General features: G+C 37.0%; 1 protein-coding gene across 3 annotated transcripts in view; it reads left to right on the top strand.

The window, feature by feature from the left end:
* Positions 1-5,304: 5,304 nt before the first annotated feature.
* Positions 5,305-20,365, top strand: part of DCP1A (decapping mRNA 1A) — a 60,624-nt gene continuing 45,563 nt past the window's right edge. For all 3 annotated transcript variants that reach the window (XM_063113923.1, XM_063113924.1, XM_063113922.1), the window contains exons 1-3: positions 5,305-5,459; positions 7,978-8,018; positions 10,504-10,631. In XM_063113923.1, the coding sequence (XP_062969993.1) occupies positions 5,325-5,459; positions 7,978-8,018; positions 10,504-10,631 (304 nt within the window). In that variant the 5' untranslated portion in view covers positions 5,305-5,324. The remainder of the gene's footprint in view (positions 5,460-7,977; positions 8,019-10,503; positions 10,632-20,365) is intronic.

The following is a 20,365-nucleotide window of genomic DNA, read 5'->3' as shown; positions in this document are numbered from 1 at the left end:
GCAGACTTCCATGGCTGAGGTGTGTATGCTTTATTTTGTATAAGTTTATTTTCAGTAAGGGGCTGCTCACCCTCTTGAGCCAACCTGCATTCTGTACCAAACTTTAAGTATGTTTTTCTTGTTTTTGTGTTAGACTTGAATCTGTACTGAATTTACTTTTGTGTTAAACTTGGTGTGGGCCCTGCTCAGTCTCTGAAGCTACGCTGCACTCTCTCCATGGAACCTGTATTTCCTATTACATTAAAACTTGCTCTCATTTTCTACTGTGACTCTGCCCTTGCACTCTTTCCTGCAGCAGAATCAAGAACCTAGTAAGAGGACAGGGTGGGTTGAGGCTGACTATGACCCCACCTCCCCCTACCTCCACCCCCACCCTACCTCCAGCATCAGTTCTGCCTCACCATTGCCTGCACCCAGCCAACAGAAGGTGGGTAAGAAAGTGTGGAGGGGGAACGTCCTCCTTGAAGCTTGGGGCTGGGGATGGCACACAGCACTTCTGCTGACATTCCACTGACCAGGATTGGGTCACAGAGCCATACCTAACCTAAGGAGGACCCTGGAAAATGAAGCCCAGGTGTGTGCCCAATGCAATGGAAAAAATATAAAAGGATTGTTGGTGAACCACAATCTCTGTCACAAGCAAGTTAACTAATCTCGTGCCTCCAGGCTCCCTCATTTATGAATGGGTAAGAATTACGTACATACAATACCAATCTTGAGACCTTGTGAATATGTGTAACTATGAAGCACTTTGAGTTCCACAGATAAACAGTGCATCAGTTGACACATTGTTATTGTTTATGCCATTGCTGTGCTGCTACTATTTGAAACATGACATTGAGTTAAGTAACAGTAAAAACATAAAACTTTCTACCTAAGAATATAATCAACAACACAATGTTAAATGTAATACTGCCTGGCAATAAAGGGATGAACTAAATGGTGTTCTGGCCCTATGTTCTTTTATTCTAGTTACATCACTCCAAATGAAACAGCTATTTTTTTCTTCCTGTTTGAAAACATGAGTATTTCTGCTCCAGAACTAACAGACTGAACTAGTTCATATACCAGAAATGTAACTCCAGAAAACATCTAGTATCTTAAAAAAACAAAAACAACAACAAAAAAACTTTTATAGAATGTCATTTTAAAATACAAAGTTCTGAGACCTTTCTGCAGAAACTGAAGGAAAGAATTACTACCCTAAGTATCTGGTAAGGACCAGGTAATGAATTTTATAGTAAGTCCACAACCTTTTGGATATCAATCATGCAAAATAAATATTGGTGGTGAAACAGCAGCACAAGGACAAGAAGTTCCACTCACGTGTAGCCAGTGTAATTTAAGAGTGTGCCAGGCAGAATGGTAGCAAGATACATGATCTACCCGGAAGCCAAGGCTAGAAGATGCTAATTTCAACTCAGCAAATGAATCATTATACAACCTTGAGAAATTTAGTTAGCTTTGGTTTCTCCGCCTAAAAAGGCAAACACTTATATGCAAATGTTTCTAGAATAAATCTTTAAAATCTGAGAGAGAGAGAGAGAGAGAAAGTGAAGGGGAAGAGGGAGAGGAAGATAGAAAAGGGGGAGAGGGAGAGAAAAGGGACATGGGGAAAGCTTCAAGATTGGAACGGTGCTGACTGATTGTTCTGGGCTATACTAAAACAATTATGTTTGCTTCAGGAAGCACAGAGCCTAAGAAACAAAACACATTCTTTTAATACAAGCAAATGAGGCATTATTATTTGTTTAGCACTTATCATAAATGCTTTATTAATGATGGAGTTGAAACCATCATCCCTTCTCTCAGATTTACGCAATAGATAAAGAGAGAACATCCTAACATTCCAGTTAATTCAAGAAATATATATTAGGTCTTGCCTCTGTGCCAGGCACTGGGAATGTATGGTAAAGGAGACAGATATGGTTCCTACCTTCATTAAAACATAAATAAATAGGGCCGAGCCCGTGGCGCACTCGGTAGAGTGCTGCGCTGGGAGCGCGGCGACGCTCCCGCCGCGGGTTCGGATCCTATATAGAAATGACCAGTGCGCTCACTGGCTGAGTGCCGCTTGCAGGTAACGGCTATGAAGAAAATGAGGAAATGAGCCATAAGGATATCTGAGGGATATCAGATGGAAGAGTGTTCCAGAAAAGGGGATCAGAAAGTACAAAGGACCTGAGGCAAGACTCATTTGACATTGTTAAACAACGTTTATGGGAGGCCATTTTTTTGGACTAGCCTCCTGCTCCAGGCCCAGCACACCAGACCAAACAAGAATGGGGTCACTTTTGCTAAATGACTTAATCAAACGGAACTCTGAACTAGGCCAGTTTTCCAAAAACAGAAGATTCACAGCAACGAATCAGAAGAGGTCTAGTTTACCTGAGCCAGCATGACAGGGAAGTCCCTCTGTTTTAACCCTATAAGGAAAGTAACTTCAAAACTACCAATCCACTTTTTGTTGCCTGTTTTTGCTTTCTTCAGCCCTTTCTTGCCTATGAAGCCAACGTCCTCTACTCAGCTCATCAGAACACTCATTCTATTCATTTTATTCTATTATTTCATTTATTTTATTTTATTTCATACAGTGAGGTGTTGCCTGATTCTAGAATTGCAAATAAAATCCAATTAGATCTTTAAACTATAGTTGCTGTAATTTTGTCTTTTTACAGTACATGTACAGGAACAGCAAGGAAGCAGTGGACTCGGGTGGAATAACTGAGATGGTAATTCATAGAAAATGGAGAAGTAAAGACAGATAGCAGTAGGCCAGACTAAGCAGTGTCTCCCAGGCCATGGCAAGGGCATTGGATTTCACACTGGATAAATAGGGAGCCTGTGTCTAATTGACAAGGATACATAGCTGGTAGATTTGAAACTAAAAGATTGATTGCCTGATTTGTATTCCAGTGTCCTTTACCTTAGACACCATGATTTTAAATGGCAAATTTTATTTCTCACCACAAAGCTGCTCAGAGTAGGGGAGAGAAGAATTGTATCAATTGGGTTTTCAGGTTTTCATTTTTTAAATTATTTTTATTTTTTTAAAAAAATAGTTGACATACACAGAACACAGCTCAAAAGTGACTGAAGGTTTTTGAGTGTAGAATAAGCCTCCTTCCCACCTCTGATCCCAGCCACCCAGCTCCGTTCTCTCCCACTAGTCTCTGTGTAGCCTTCAAGAAGCTGGGTTTCAAGACAACATTCATTCACCAGTATTTACTGAGAGTCTCTTCTATGCCAGGGTCTGTACGAGGTACTGGGGACCTAATAGCCTAAGATGTCATCTCTTCTCTTTCAGAGTCTATCGTCTAAAGACACAAGAAAGGTCTTAAGGTTTGTTTCACAAGTATAAGACAAAATTAGGTGTCATGATAAATGAGGCTGATTTCCAATTCCAAAGTATTCACGTTATCTTTAATATATCTTAAGAGCTGTATAGGGCATGAAAGTCAATGTTAACATGTTTAGGGGGCATGAAAATGTGCATACTGAAGTGATTTTTCTATCCCAAATATGAAAGTTCCCTAAAATAGCTTGATGTTCTTCACTAGTCTAGCCCTGCTCAATCAAAAATAGGAAATTAGACAGAAATGTCTTAGATTATTTTAAGAAACCTATGTAAGAAAAAAGAAACTAAATTCGGTTTCAAGTGTGCCTTTTGAATTTTGTACCACGTGAATATATATTAATTATTACTTAAGAATACATATATATTTAAATTAGGATAAGGTTTTAAAAAACAGATTAAAGGTAGGCAGAGGGGTGGTAGGTCTTCCTGCCTCCAGCCAGTGGATGGAAGAAAGGCAGCCAGAGTGTAGAGGAAAGAATCCCAGAGTAGAAGGAATTCTACCTGGATTCTAATGTCAGATCCCCCAACTAGTGCAGAACTTTGAGTAAGTGATTTCTCCCCTCAGGTCTCAATTAAATTATCTATCAAGTAAAGAGGACCACATCTTCCCTACTTCACCACTGGACTGTGAAATGAATCAGAGCCTTTACCTTTCTTACCTGATGAACTCCTACTCATCCCTCCAGAACCAATTTAAACATCACCTCTTCCATGAAGCTTTCCTAGACTTTCCCTGACAGATGGAGTTAGTGGCTCCATGCGCTGAGTTTGAAAGAGAAATGTCTCTAGCATCGTCCCTGTTTCCTGGCATTGTCCTATTTATTTCAATTTCTCCCAGAGCCAGGAAGATGTCTTAGACTTGAAAAGTCCCAAGGGACGACCAGCACACAATTAGGAGTCCAATAAATACGTAATGAAGCGTAAATGAATGATAGGTGTTTCTTTGCCAGCATTTAATGTATACATGCCTTTTACGTGATACTGCAAAGAATGTTAAGATTTCTTTTTCCATTAACAAATGGTCTTGGGATGTAAAATCATAAACAACAATACAGATATTTAGTATCATTCTGATGAAAACGGGTTTTTTTTCCTTCAAAACTTTTCAGTTCCGTTGGGTGTCTTTTCAATAAAATGTTGCTTTTTAAACCAGTCTGGGAGGATAGAGTTCCCTATAGCCCCCGCGCCTTTTCTTACTATTTGCTAGTACCTAGCTCTTTAAAATGCCCTAACATGCTCAATACGTTTGCTAAAAGAATTAGTGACCTATTTAATGCTTTACATGATGCAAGACAAACTCAAGCCTTCATGGGCTCTTCCCAGGACTGGACAGGAATATTTACCTGGGATCCACACGAGGAAAGTAAGGTGCAAAAGTGGATAGGAAAAGACACGCCTGTGTAGTTCCAAGCGGCTTAGTTCGGCTGGTTACAAATTTTTCTTTCAGAAATCACCAAATTGTTACCAGTGATGATGTAGCGGTGTCTGAGGTCGGGGGCGATTTTCCGGGTCCCTCCCCGCCCAACGCTTTTTTGTGCTTTATAAACGGCTCCTGGAGCCGAGTTTCCACAGTAGTGTGTTTGGTCTGTAGCCCCGGGCCCTTCCTCGAGATCCCGAGCCAGGCAGTGAGTCGGTCTCCAGCCTCGCCTGGCAGAGCTCGGAAAATGCACGAGCAGACCCTATGCCGGCACCCGGACGTTTTGGCTGGTGAAAAAGCACCGGGACGCCTGCTAACTCGGCCACGTAGGGGTGGACGCTGATCCGGACAGTTCGGCCGATAGGACCTGACTAGGCGCCCGGGGCGTAAGCGCCGCGGAGCGGAATGGCTGCCGTACCGGCCCGCCGCGAGGCCGGGCGGAGAGGCGGAAGTTAAGGAGGCTGACGCAGCTGGGGGAACTTTGACTCGACGGCACTTTCCGGTCCGCGGCTCCGCCCCCGCCGGAGGGGCTCGGCTCCGGGTTTCAAGATGGAGTCGCTTAGTAGAGCTGGGCAGGAGATGAGCCTAGCGGCCCTGAAGCAACACGACCCCTATATCACCAGCATCGCAGACCTCACGGGTCAGGTCGCTCTGTACACCTTCTGCCCCAAGGCAAACCAGTGGGTGAGTGCGGCCTGGCCGCTGAGGATTCCCGCCCGGCCGCCGCCGACTCTTAAAGGGGCCGCGCAGGCTGCCTGGGGTCGGGGGCGAAGCGGAAATCCAGGGCGGAGAAGGCGAGGCCGGGTACTGGCGAAGAGCCAGACCGGAGCCTGAGGGGTATCGGGAGCGTCCGGAATTTGAGAAGAGCAAGTGAAGTAGGCCCGAGACATCCCAGGGAAAAGCCGGTGGAAGGGAGGATTGTAGCAGGATCAGTCCCTTGGGATCGGGTCTGGGGACGTGGGCGACCTGCCGCCTTTGCTGATGCGTTGGAGACAGGAGACTGATGGGGTCAGAAGGATGCCTGAAAGCTTGTGTTTGAGGCTTTGAGGATCATCAGATAAATTACATATACATTATCTGTAAAATAAACATCCCTTCCTCTGTCATCCCCCCCCCCAACAGACGTAAATGATAGCCCCCTTCACAGAGGTCATTTGGATATCAAGCTTGAAATCCACTTAGTTTTAATTCTTACGAGAGGGGGTGGGGTGAGTCCGGCTTTAATCGATCGGTACTGTATTTTCAGAGTTTTGGGAAAGATTTCAAGGCACTTAGGAAAAGGGCTCTCATGTTAATTGGATTCTTAGGAGACCGCTTTCAGGGAAAAGAGACCCTGTAAATTTCACCTACGATGCTAGTGAGTTCACCTCTGAATGCTCCCGAGGGGGTCTGAAAAGTTCATAGTCTGTTCCCTAACTCTTGTTAGCCCCTGCTTGAAGCTTTGTTAATTGTTTAACAGAATTTCTCGTTTTCCTGTGATTGACTCTTCCTAATTAACTCGTTCAACTATAGGCTTTACACTTAGAAAAATACCCGTAAGTGTTTGTTGGGTCGACTTTATCAATGACTGTCATTCACATTTCAGTAAGAAATGAAACTCATAAATTAACAAAACTCGAAAAGATTATCGTAATATGTCCTTTACAAGATAATACAGGTACATAGATTATGTACTTATCAATAATTTTGTGAAAATCATTTGGCATTTGTAAACAGTTCATTCAGATGAAGAGAGTTTTCATAATCATCTTGTTTATCTTTCCTTCACCTACTGGAAGAGGAGGAGGTATGGGAGGTCACAAAGAATAAAATTATACACTGGTTTTTTGAAATATATCTGTTTTGGACATTGCCTTAGTTTGAAATGTTCTGAATCATTTTTCTTGATCTGTGTAATAAATTTGTGAAATATGAATTACAGACAAATGGTAAAGACTTGGGGCTAGGACTTTTCACTAAAAAGTTTTTATTTCTAGTTTTTCACAAAGACTTTCAATATTTTAGAATTTTAAATTGTGGAGTACTCTTTTAAATATAAAATACAAGCTATAATAACTTGAATTTAAAAATAAAGCTGCTATTGTTTGTTTATTTGGCTCATAGAGTATAACCAAAATCTTTTCTCTCGTTATTTTACAGTGAGTTGTAACTTTGCACAATGTTTTTTGTGGGGCAAGTTTTCTTTTACTGTGAGAGAGTTGATTACCAATTTCTTGTAACATTTTAAAGGCAAGAAAAAGCCTCTGAATCCTTAGGAAGGAAAAGTTTCATGATGATGTTCAAGCTAGGGCAATAATCCTGGAAGAAATCAAGATGATAATTTTAAAAAAAATTTATCCCAGCAAATGTAATTTGATATGACTAACATTTACAGTTTTAATAGTTTGTTCATTACATTAAAACATTTAGGTCCAGTCTAGGCTGTGAACTACAGGCTAATAGAGTTTTGTTTTTTTTTTTAAACCTTGTAACTGTGTTTAAAACCTGAATACACTGTTGTCACAACAAGTGAAGGATGGTAATGAGCTGTACTTTATTAATCAAAACACTTTCACTTCAAACTAAAAAGATTTTTAAATTATTTGTAAGACCTACAATAATTACATTAAGGCAGAGTATAGTTACAGTATTCATGATTCTTAAAGTTCTAAAAATAACAAACTTAATTGATTTTGACAATAATTCTTAACTAACCACAAAATTTGCTACTCATGAAATATACCAAATTCCACAAGTGATGAAACAAAGAATCCTTTCTTATAGGAGTATAAGAAATTTTTCTTTCTTTTTTCCTGTTAACTTTGATAAACTTTAAAAGTGAAGAAATTGCTATACACAGGACCTTGGCTTTAAAATTTAAAAATCTGGCTAAAACATTTTAGTTTTAAAAACTAAAAAGCTAATCCTATTATTTTCTCCTTTGCTAGCTAAAAAAGAAAAATGCTGCAGATACAGGCCTGTTGCTGGACTGAACATTGCAAATGCTTATTATGTATGCATCAATAGCATTGAAAAGATACATAAGAGACTGGTAACAGAAATTTGTGGAGTAAGAGGAACACCTACTTTACCTGTTCAAAAGTGATTAATTTTACAATAAATAAAACAAATTGATCTTAAACGTGAAGCATTTCTTCTCCATTGGGACTATTTGGGGTTGGATTAAGGGGGAAAAAACTAATTGACTCATTGTCTATTATAGGAGAAGACTGATATAGAAGGGACCTTATTTGTATATAGAAGGTAAGCGTTTTTTTAAATTTATTTTTTAAAATGTAAGGATGAACAGTGTTATACAAAATAGTTCAACTCCATTCTACATTCATTTTATTTGTCTCTGTTGTACATTTACCTTCCTGCTTGTCCCCTTCAAGTTTTCATCCATCCCTATCTGTGAGATCCTAACCAAGTTATTTCTCTTCTTTGAGCCTTACAGTGATTCAGAAGAATAGACCTAGAATTTATTTAGGAACCTAGCAAAACCGTTTCAGAATAGCATTTTCTAGTAATGAATGAGTCTAAAACAGATGCTTGTCTCCCTCCTCCCATATTAAAAAGAGAAAAAGATATATTTAAGAAAAATAATAATACATAGACTAGCTCTATAAAATAATATAGTTGAGAGGTCAGTCCCTCTGTTCTGTGTTTACTAAATGAGAGTCTGTCTTCTATGACTGGTTCTGTCCCCTTTCCAATTCCTCCCCCCACCCCAAAGTTCTAGATTATGTACAGCATCTTTAATGATACGTATTTAGTAATATGTATCTTTTGTTTGAGAGTTGTTTATAAAGTCTGGATTATTCATAATTACACATTTTTTCTTTTCAGCTACTTAGAGAATTAATTATTTCAGAATATGATTGGTTTACAGATTATAACTTTGTTTTGTAAGGCAACCTACAGGATATGACAGTCATGGGGTACTTGTTTTCCTGGATTCCTCTAAAGTCTTGCTCCAACAGGGGCAGATTCCTTTCCTTGTTTCCTGAAGCTTAGGGAGTCAGCAGGAGTCATTACTGACATCTGGTTCTTTTCCATTCTTTTAAATTGAGTTATCTTTTAAGGACTGCCTTTCTCCTTTGATGCTAATTTAAAAGAATTTGTCAAATATTCTTCTAAATTTTGGTGTAAAGCTTTGGAATCTTATCTAAACACACTCGTCTTTTTCTTCTTTTAAGTGTAAGTACTATGATATTTATAAAGTAAGCTCTTTAACACTTTGTTTCCTGTTATTCATCTTTCTCCTTTAAAAGGGGGGGAGAGGTCTTTACCTCACCCCCTTCATTATTCTTCATTAGCAATATAAATCTCTAGAAACTCAACTATTATTAGAACCTTGGTATCTGTGGTATTTGGGACCTACCTTACTGGCCTTATTGTTAAGGTATGGTACAGATCCACCAATTGTAGAAAATGTGAGATTTAGTATAGTGAGTGGATTGATTTAATACAGTTCATGGCAGCTTATGTGGGATTGATTCTAATAGAAGGAGACCCAAACACCAAGGTCCAGGGTTCAATCCCTGTACCATCCAGCTGCCACATGAATGAATGAGTGAGTGAATGAACGAATGAATGAATGCGTGCATGCCCAAGAAACTATTTGGGAAATGTGAGCAGTTTGTGTACTTTGGATAGGGTATACCAGGATGTCAGAATATCACTTTGCAGAGATCACTTAATATAGAAGAAGTCTAGATTTGGAGTCAAAAAACCTAAAGCTGAATCCTAGTTACATTACTTGTGTTGACTTTGGGCACAGGCTTTAATCATCATAAGATTGTTTCTTAATCTGTAGAACAAGGTTTTATTATTTCTCCATGTACAGCACAGAGAAACAGATGAGAAACTATGAAGTGTTAGATACATGTGAGGAGTGTCTAAAGGATTGTGTATTGAATCCCCCTGATATGAGAACTAAATATGTTTCTTGTTGTGGGATTCAAGCCATTTTCCATCTCACTTAGGAGAACTATGTAAAGACATATATGGTGCAAGAAAAATCATTATTGTAAGGGTGGGCAGTCATTACAGCCAATCCTGCACCATATTTGAAGTAAACAAATGAAATTTTATTCAGCAAATATTTATCAAATACTGTGTATCTATCTTGGGATACATCTGTGGAAAAAACAAGAAAAAATTCCCCATTTGCATGGAGCTTACATTCTGTAGGGGTGGGAGGAGAAACATAATAAATACAAAAAATAGGTGGTATGGATAAAGAGAGAAGAGTTAGAGGTGTTGAGTTTGGGAGCAAGTTAGGAGTATTGAAAAGACTAGTTTGGGTAGGCCTCATCAAAAGGTGACATTTGAGCAAACACATGCAGGAGATGAGATAGCTGTGCAGAATCTGAGACAGTGGTCAGAACAGAGGTCTTGAGATGAAAGCACACCTGCAGAGAGAGGGGCAAGGAGCCCAGTGTGGCTGGGAAGCAAGGGAAGAGGCATAGGATGTGAAGTCGGGAGCGGCGAGTCCATCAGGTAGGGCCTTGGTGGCTTTAGTAAGGACTTTGGCCTTCACTCTGAGGGACTGAGTCCTTGGATACTTCTGAGCAGAGGAAAGAGATGATCTGACTTAAATTTTTTATTTATAGTTTTATGTGCTGATAGTATTGTATGCTGTGCTCATGTATACATTCTTTTTTGAAATGGAAATAAAGTAATAGATAACATTTCTGCAGATTACATGGTAACTACGGATTTTTTTTCTTCTATTAAATCTAAGGTCAGCTTCACCTTACCATGGTTTTACTATTGTGAATCGACTGAATATGCACAATCTAGTTGAACCAGTGAATAAAGATTTGGAGTTTCAGCTCCATGAACCATTTCTTCTGTATAGAAATGCAAGCCGTGAGTATCTCTGTTTTGTTACAGTTAATATATTTGTATATAAAACTGAGTGACCTTGGTTTCTATCAACACGTTATTTTCGGAGTTTCAAATTACAGTACAAGATATGATCTATACTCTGTTTTATGATTATAAATCAATCTCTTAGTAAAATCAAACCTGAGCTCTAAAATTGAAAACCCTCTTTTGTGTATAACAACTTACTGTGTTATTTCAGTTAACTATACTGTTTCATTTAATAGCATATTTCTGTTTGTTTTCTAAAAATAGGTTTTACTCCTTTGTTTTTGTTGTAACACTGAACTATAGGCTGCCTGTGACCCTGAGCAGCAGAATTTAGCTTGGGAGACATAGGATGGGGACAGATACTGATACTTCTTTCCACAAAGAAAGTACTATCTTTGCCCTCAGTGGTAGTATTTTTTAATCTGTTTATTTAATTGAGTATCTACTGGGTACCAGTGCTGCACCAAGAGCTATTGTACTTTGATGTTAATGATACAATAACCTATATAGGGTAGTCTGGCAGTTAAGTCAGCTAAGACTTACAGGTGTATGACAGATACTCATTTGGAGAGTTAGAATTATAACCCTTTATCTGCTTCCTAGTCCAGAGTTCTTTCAGGCATTTTACAGACTCTAAAGATGATTGGACGCAGTCAGCAAAGCTTGAGTGGCCCTTTTAAGAAAGTATAGTACTAAAAAGAATTCTCAGTTCCAGTATTTCAGTGTAGATATTGAAGGTATGGGTGTTTGAGGACAGAAGGCAATTAATTTGTTTGGCGTTGGCTGTAGGGATATCAAAACTGGTTATGGTAGCAGAGTGATTGTGCTATAATTATCATGTAAGGGTATGTTGGAGAAATGTTTCTAATGTAAGAAGGAGAAGTTACTGTGTTTGAATTTTACTTGATTGGGAGATAATTGGTATTGGGGGATGTCTTCAGTATAAAATATAAAAAGCTACTAGATATTATACATCTTTTAATTCCCTGAATGAGAAGCAGCAAGATCTGTTGTAAAGCTTGAAGCCCCAAACTCTTTTCCCTAGCTCACTTTTAAGCACCTAAGTGAAATAGGGTCTATCTGTTGACTTTTGAGTGAACTTATTTGTCCAGATGATTACCTCTCAAATTTTAAATGCTGAGGACATATTAGAAATGTTTTTAAATACCTGTAAATTGAGAGGGATTTATTTAAACTAATGGTAACAGTAGAATAATTTCAGATGGCCTTTTTCTTTGTACTGAACATTCCATTAAAGGGGAAATTCTGCAGAGGAACAGAGATCCAACTTTTTTTAAAAAGTGAAATTGGCTTAATTCTGGTCTTTATTACTTGGGAATTTAATCTAGCTATTGCTTCTAAGAAGAATTTGATTATTAAAGTAGTCAATAGGGAAAATTATCAAGAGACCCATGGACCTAATTATTTAGCATAAGCCTGAAGTGAATACGATTGTATTTCTTTCACAAGTAAAGGATCCTGTGAAATTGAATATGTGACATAACACAAATATAATTAAACCATAATTAAACAGAACCTAACTAATCAGAGCTTCAATTATCTGGAAATATTTCTATAGTCCATGTGTAGAAGAAATTATGGCAAATTATAAGAAAACAAGCTAATGTTGGGTTTTATTTTGTGAAAAATCTAGCAGATATCTAGAGTGTAACCTGGGGCCAGCATAAAAATGTCAATATTCTATACTTTAACCCCACTATAGTATTATAGATTTATTTGTTGTAATAAGACCTTAGATCATCAGGAGTATTCATTATGTTAATTAGCATATTCTTGGGGAGAAAAGTGAACTAATGCATTTTATTTTAGAGAAGACTTTCAACAAGCATTTAAAACAAAGGTTTCCTTAGTTGAACAAAAAAACTCACTTAACAAGGTCATTCCATTGGGGAAATTATTTAAAGGAAAACCTGTATGTGGAGAAGTGACAAGATAGTGTAAAGTGATTTTTGAGTGTTAAGACCTCTCGAGTGTGTGTTTTGTCTACCTACTCTTTAAAGTGGAAAATAGTCTTGTTAGATCAGCAAGCTATTGAATTATTTAGGGATTTGTTCTTTAAATAAAAAGTTAGTTAGTATGTGATTATGCATACAGGTAATTATACCTGATTCTGTAGCTGCTCTTCTGTTGTTCTCTTGTGGGAAATACCACCAAGACACTTGACCCATTTAACTCAAGTTACACCTTCATATCCAGCTTCTTTCACGCAAATCAATTTTTAGAGTTAATGTAATGGAACATTGAACTGTAACTTTTTCCAATTCTAAATTGTTTTACTTTTTTGCGTTTCTTTATGTATACAAAGTATTCACCCTCCCACCCCTCCCACCCTACCCCATCCCCAAGAAAAAGGTAAAATCTTACAGAGAAAATGCTTACATTAATGAGTGCTTAGGTTTGGTGATTCTCTTGAATCTTTCAGAGGCAGTGTATTTTTATTCTGTGCAAGGACCTTTTGGCAGCCAAAAGACCCCAATGGAGCTACAGTGAAGAATGGGGAGGTTGCAGATTCTGTAGTTACTGAGCAACAGTGATGTTCCCCACTCTTTATTTCTGAGTCCCGATTTACAGATCGAGGAAAAAAGAGGCTCAGAGAAGTTTTAGAAACTTGCTCAAGATGGGGGGGGGGGAGGTTTTGGTGATGGGGAAAAATAATCAGCCACAATGTATATCGACAGAATAAAATTAAAAAAAAAAAAAAAAACTTGCTCAAGAGTCGCAGAGGTAATGAGTGACAGATGCAGAATTCAAATCTAAGTCAGTTGGGTTTCAAAGCCAGTGTTCTTTCCAATCTACTACAGCAATAAAATCACTTACTTCATCAATCCACATTCTACAGCACTGCTGCCTGCTGCCCAGTAGAACTCTGCAATGATGGAAAAGTTCCATATCAGCACTGTTTAGAATAGTAGCCATCAGCCACATGTGACTGTTGGGTGCCTGAAATGTAGCTAGTCTGAATGAGGAATTTTTTTTAGTTTAATCCATTCGAATTTATGTACCTATATGTTCTAATAGCTACCATATTGGACAGTGGGAGTCTGAAGCATAAATCCATGTTCTTATCCATTGTTGTGCCATACCTGAATCGAACAACCACTTGGGAAGCTTTGGATTGGGTTTTTATGTCTCCCATTTAGTCTTTCCTTTTTGAAATGTATAATTGATTTCTAGATACAAAAGCTGCAGAGTATATATACCTGAGGGTGGCTTTGCCATGGTAACACTCTTTTGGCATGGAATTTAGTTGGGAGACAAGAATTCTATTCTAGGCCTTGCCATTTTACTAACTGTAACCTTGGATAAATCACTTAAACCACTGATCTGACCTGCTTATCTTAAAAGGGCATTATGAATGTAAGGTATTTTGTCAGGCACTTACAAATATAAAATGTAGATTGTGTCTCCATCTTAGAGTCAAGCCAAATAAAAGAGTTATAAGGACTTCCGTATTATCCAGGTTCTCTTTTAACCCAGGCCTGCAGTGTGCTTCTTCCTATCCCCTCTGATTAGCTCCATGGATGAACTAGGAACTCGTTATTTTTCTTTACAAATATTATTTTCAAATGTTGTAGGGGCCATTACTAGTTACCCTGAGGTGTATATATATATATACACACGTTAAAAATGAGAAATCTTTGTGGGGACGCATTTTTTAAAAAAAATCCTTAACAGAAGCAATTCTGATCAACGGGTCATGGTATTACTTTTTATTAGAATGTTGGAACACATAGCACCCTCCTGGCTAAAACTTTATATTAGTGCGATAATGTTTTAATCTGTGGACACTTGTCCCTAAGAAATATTTGTGATAGTTTTTATTATTTCTGTGATAGTTCTTTTGCTGTGTAAACATAAGCATTACCATCAATCTACTGACCTGTGTTCATTTGTAAACAGAATCCATTTTGCCCAGTAATTGGATTATAAAACCATTCCTTAGAGAATCTAAACTTCTAGGAAATCTATGGCATAGGCACGTCAAAGAAGATATTATTTAACTCCTGTCTAGCAATATCTGGACAGGAAATCTTCCCCCTACAGACATTTAGAAATGCTATGTAAAATATTAAATGCATAACATAACGAAAAATGGAGTAGGGGACATTTCTGTGAGCAAGTATCAAAGTGGAAACTGAAAGCTAAAATGGAAAGCATGTGAGCTGACACTGGCTGTCAACCATTAGAGGGTTCTTGGGGTTGGGAGCTCGTCTTAATACAAGGATCGCATTATAATGTATAATAAGATTAGGAGACAACACCTCACAATGTGGAGAGTGAGCGCATAGACACACATACCAGCATAGGCCAAGGGTCCTAACGAGCTACATATCAATTAATTAAAAAGATATCTGCCTGCCATCCTAGAGAGATGACAGGTAAGCTTATCTACCTCAGTCTGAGGTATGGGTTAGAAAGAAAACGTCACCCCTGAAAATTATTACCCTGGGCCTTCCATCATACAGATTTGGGGTTCAAGTTATAACATTCATTTGGTATAATTTTTTACCCAGGCAAAAAAAATTAAAATTAAATTAATCATCAGCTGGTAGGTTACTCTAGGACACCTGGCAGAAGCAAATGTAACCTTCTGGCAAAATACATCCTTAACCTAGGTTGCCCAGGAATCTCACAGTTAAGCCTCACTGTCCAAAATTACTAAATATACAAGAAAATAATTCACAGTGAATGACAGGTGGGATACAACAAACAGCAGGGTTAGACCACCCTTTCCAAAAATTTTAGTTAATGAAATAATCAGCTAGAGACTTTAATGGATATAAATATCAGTATAGATTATAAAATAAAGCAAAAAGAAGGAATCAAAAATATAAGGAAAGAATAAAATGCTATAAAAAGTAATATATTTGAAAAATAACCAAGTAGAACTTTAGAAATTAACTTTTTAATTATTGAAATAAACTCTCTACCTGGAATCAATAGTTGATTAGTAACAGCTGAAACTGTTTTCCTAGACTTGGCAAACAGGAATATCTGAGGAAATTTTCCAGAATGCATCCCAGAAAGGGGAAAAAATGGAAATATGACAGAGGTGATAGAATTGTGAAGTCTAACAAATGATGGATAAGAATTTCAGAATTATAAAATGATAAAATAGATTTGGAGAGAGGCAATATTTGAAGAGATTATGGCTAAAATTTTTCCAGAATACATTAAAGATATAAATCTCAGATTTAGGCAGTAGAATAGGACCCAAGCATAATAAGTAGAAATAAATACACCCCTGGACACATTATGGTGAAATATTAAAGGCAAAGAGACTGAAGCAACTAGAAACTACTCAAGATTGATTATGTACAAAGCATCAATTAAACTGACAGCCAGCCTACTCCTCAGTTGCAGCTACTGAGTTTGAAAGACAAAAGAATAATATTTTTAGAAGACTGAGGGAAAAACAGTTAACCAGCAATACAGTAATTCAAGAGAACAAAATAAAGACATTTTTCAAAAAAAACCAGACTGTTTGTTTCCAGTAGACCCTCGCTGTAGGATCTTCTAGGGCAACACTGTCAGTGCAGTAGCCACTAGCCATGTGTGCTGTTGAGCACTTGAAATGTGGCCAGTGCAGCTGAATTTTTACTTGTCTTTCATTTTAATTAAACTAAATTATTAATCTATTTAGTTTCAATTAATTTGAATTTAACAGCACAATTCTAAAGGATATAGTTCAGAAAGAAGAAAATTGAACATGGAAGAAATGAGATATAAGAAACAATGATAAGCAAAAAAGTAGGTAAATCAAAGTAAGCATTAACTGTATAAAACAATAAAATTACTTTGAGTAGGAATATTAAAAACAAGGTGAAGCGAAAATACTAGACAGCAATAATAAAATAGAAGCTGTTCAAACCTAAAGCATCTCAAGATTGAGATGAGGGTGATAAATTGATTAACTGTAGATAAGGTTATGTGTGTTCAAAAGATTCAGAGTAACCACTGTAGAATGATATCTTAACTTTTAAACCAGTACAAACCAGGAAGGGATAAAAAGTAAATAGAAATCATGGGAAATAGAAAATCCAAATGGCAGAAATAATAAGATAAGAGAACCAAATGTTAGGAGAACCAAACGTGCCAGTTAAAAGTCTGAGACTGGATAAACATACAGAATTTGCCTATGTGCTGTCAAGATTCTGGAAAGGTTAAAAGTGAAGGGAAAGAATGAGATATGCCAGTCAACTATTAACCAAAAAAGGCTAATGTAGCTATGTTAATCGTACATTACAGACTCTAAGGTAAAAAGCTTCATTAGAAATCAAAGTTACCACATAATGATAAAAGGAAGAAGTTACCTACGAGATAAAATAATTTTGGAAAGTGATTACACCTAGTATATGTTAGAATTATAAAGTTGAATGTTAAAAATCCACAATTATAGTTGGACATTTTAACAGACCACTTTAGTAATTGACAGATAAAGCAGACAGTCGAATAAGATAATGGGATATCTGAACAATACAGTTAAACTTCGAATATAAAAAAGAACCCTACTTCAAGTATATATTAGTATTTTTATAAAAGTTAACACATGTAGGCCATTTAGCCCAAGAAGATAGGAAAAAGAAATCCAAGTAAAGGGGAAGGAAAATAAATAAATTTGCAGAAAGTAGAAATTGCAATAGAATAATAGAGCAGATCAAAAAAAACTCATCTGTAACATGATTGATTCTAATAACAATAAAAAGAGCAAGAAGAGGCATAATAGGCAGTATTAGAAATGAAATATATATTTATTGCAACTAAAGGTAGAGAACATACATTTTTTAAAATAGGAAACCACTATGAAGAATTTTTTGCCTGGAGATTTAAAACTTAGATGATAAGGACAGTTTCCCGGAAAAACAGTTTAACAAAACTTACTCAGGAATAAATAGATCTGAGTGGACTAATTTAAAAATCTGTCTATCACATCTAAAGAAAATGCTAACAGGAATGTTCTATTCAGTGAATGGTGCTAGAGCAGTTAGTTTTCCATATAGAGACCGACCTTTTAAAAGGCAGATACAGGAAATATACATTTCAGGTCTTATTTTCACAGGAAACTTGTCTCTGTAGACCACTCTTCTCTGGTAAGGAAATCATGCTTCTGTTATCCCCTGTTCCTTCAGCAAGGTTGTGAGCACCTGCTACAAGCAACATACCTCACTAAGTAATGTTTCTCTTACAAGGTGCTTTTCCCCAAGACCAGTACCAGGAGTTCTTTGATTTCCACTTCTGTGGACACCTCTTAGAGTGAAAGTGGTAGCCTGGAATCTGCTTTTTGATATATATGCTTACCTATCACTTAATTATGAAATGCCCCAAGAATATTCAGTAAGGTGGGTTTCTGAGCAGTTTTTTAAAAATCTAAAATTTGGTATGTGAATCAACAAAAAAACAAAAGCAAATAGAACTGGTTCTCTACCCTCCCCCCCCCTTTTTTAAGGCTAGTCAAGCGACGTAGTGGGAGTGGAGAAGGAACAAAGAAATCTGTAACTGATTGTGATCAACTAGTTGTAAACACCACTGCACTAGGACCTGCCTGGTTTTTCTCTTTCTTACAGCTACAGAATAACCTGGTTAATTGAAAATATTAAGATACAGGTTTATAGTACCATCAAGCTCTGTAAAATCGGTTATGGCATTTAATGATTTTCTTTTGCAAAAACTAATTCAGTATTGCTTTTTACTTTGTATTTAACGAAGGTGATTATTTAACTCAGATGCAGACCTTAATTCAGTGGTATTTATTGCATATGTCATTTGCCAAGCACTTTACCAGGTACTATACCATATGTAGATTAAAACAACTGTGAACTTCTAAAGAGTTTTATTTTTTTACTCCTTATGTTCTATTGTGGGGTTTTTTTGTTTGGTTGGGTTTTTGTTGTTGTTGTTGTTCTTTTTTTGTTTTTTTTGAAAATTATAAGCAGAAGTCGTTAAAGTGTGTTAGAACTTTTAGTGTCAGAACTCTGCCTTTATGGTAAGAGTTAAGATTCTTAATGAAATATGCTACCACATTATGCCCAGAGCGATGCATGTTTCTTCTTAAAACAACCCCCTGTGGACTAATGGCAAACATGAATGATTTAAGGTCTGTGGTTTGAGAGTTATCAATTGAAAGTTTGAATGATTAGGCTAGTAGTAGTGACAATCTGATCTACCAGAGAGACTGTTAGGGTATTTACATGTTTTTTCTTGGTTATTTTCAGCAGCAGTACTAATCTATTAATTAGAAAATATATAGTCTAGATTTTCTCTTCTCAGACCTACCTTTATTCTGTCCTTAGACCAGTGAATAATGGTGCCTTAAACCAAAAGAGAAGTGATTTTACTTTATACGCATATTAGACTTGGCGTCTTTTCACTGGAAGGTAATCATTTTAACAAGGACAACTTTCCATGTTTCCACTACCCAACACTTTAAGGCATGTATCTCCACTGAATGACACTTTTCATATTTTTAATTATTTTCTAGAATCCCAAAGCAGTTTTAGAAAAATAAGCAAAGTCCTTTTCAGTTTTCCAAAACAACTCAGATATATCCTGAATTTTATTTTACTTGACACTTTTAAACAGTAAAAAGTTTGTGGGTTGTATAAAACACTTTTAAAATGATCATATGTGGATAAAATCTAAACTGAAATTTCCCGAAGAAAGTGTAATGCCATATAGCTACTAGTCTAGTATGTTGCTCTTTAGCCTGCTTAACAAAAAAAGACAATCTAACAAGTACAACTGAAATTAAAAGTATTATTGATATTTAATATTTTTAAAAACTTACCTCTAGAAGCCTGGGAGAAGTATTCCTTTGTTTCCACTTCACTTATAACTTTTCCTTTATATCGGGCATCAGTCTCTTGATATAGAACGTTTTTAATTAAAATTAGATCACTAGAAAAAGTAGGGAGGTTCATTTCCATAGTTTGAAAATGTAGCTGCCAAATGGACAGTTTTAATAAAAGAAATGCTGTAATGTGTGCTTTTTTGGTCTCTGTGCTTGTTCTTTCTCAGTTCAAGGACAAGACTCAGAACAGTAGAGATGGTCGGTGGCTGTTGGCATTTGGTGCAAATCTTCAGACTTAAAGTACAGTGCAAAAAATTTCCTTGCAAGATTAGTTTATAATTTGTCAAGTCAAAAAATGTGAGTTCTACCTCCAGACCGAAAGAGGAATTTATAAACAGTAAGAAAAGCTCCACGGTTCATTCTTTGTGATCTTTGAATTCAGCACAGAGCTTCTTTCTTAGCCTAAAGATAGACAGGCAGTCTTCTACCATCAGCTGCCACAGTGCTGTGTTGGTATGAGTCTGTAATCAGTGAAGGAGAAAGGATCTGTGGCAACTGCATTAGTCTGGCCTTCTGGACCAAGATAAGGGAAGAGCCCTGCTGTTGCCATACTTTATAAATTGAAGAGGTAAAAACGCCATGGAAACATAGAGGGACTTAGACTCCAAGGCTGACTTGGTGACGCTGTTAGGTCAGATGTTTTAAAAATACGTATTGCTTTCTATCTTATTGTAGGCTACTGCTTAATATTTTGATAGAGCGTCTACCAAGTATCTTCTTGGTAACTTTTTTAGTCCATGAACATTTCAGAATTTCCAAAGTGGGTTCTTTTTTATTATGATTCACTAATTTCTGGCTTTTCCCTCTTTAAGAAAGTGTTGTCAGATAAAAGCAATTTTTATCTTTTTTTGTGTGTGTG

This window comes from Cynocephalus volans, chromosome 11, assembly GCF_027409185.1.
Source record: "Cynocephalus volans isolate mCynVol1 chromosome 11, mCynVol1.pri, whole genome shotgun sequence".
Taxonomy (NCBI): Eukaryota; Metazoa; Chordata; class Mammalia; order Dermoptera; family Cynocephalidae; genus Cynocephalus; species Cynocephalus volans.
Note: the sequence above shows the minus strand (reverse complement) of the source record. Positions and strands in the feature narration are given on the sequence as shown.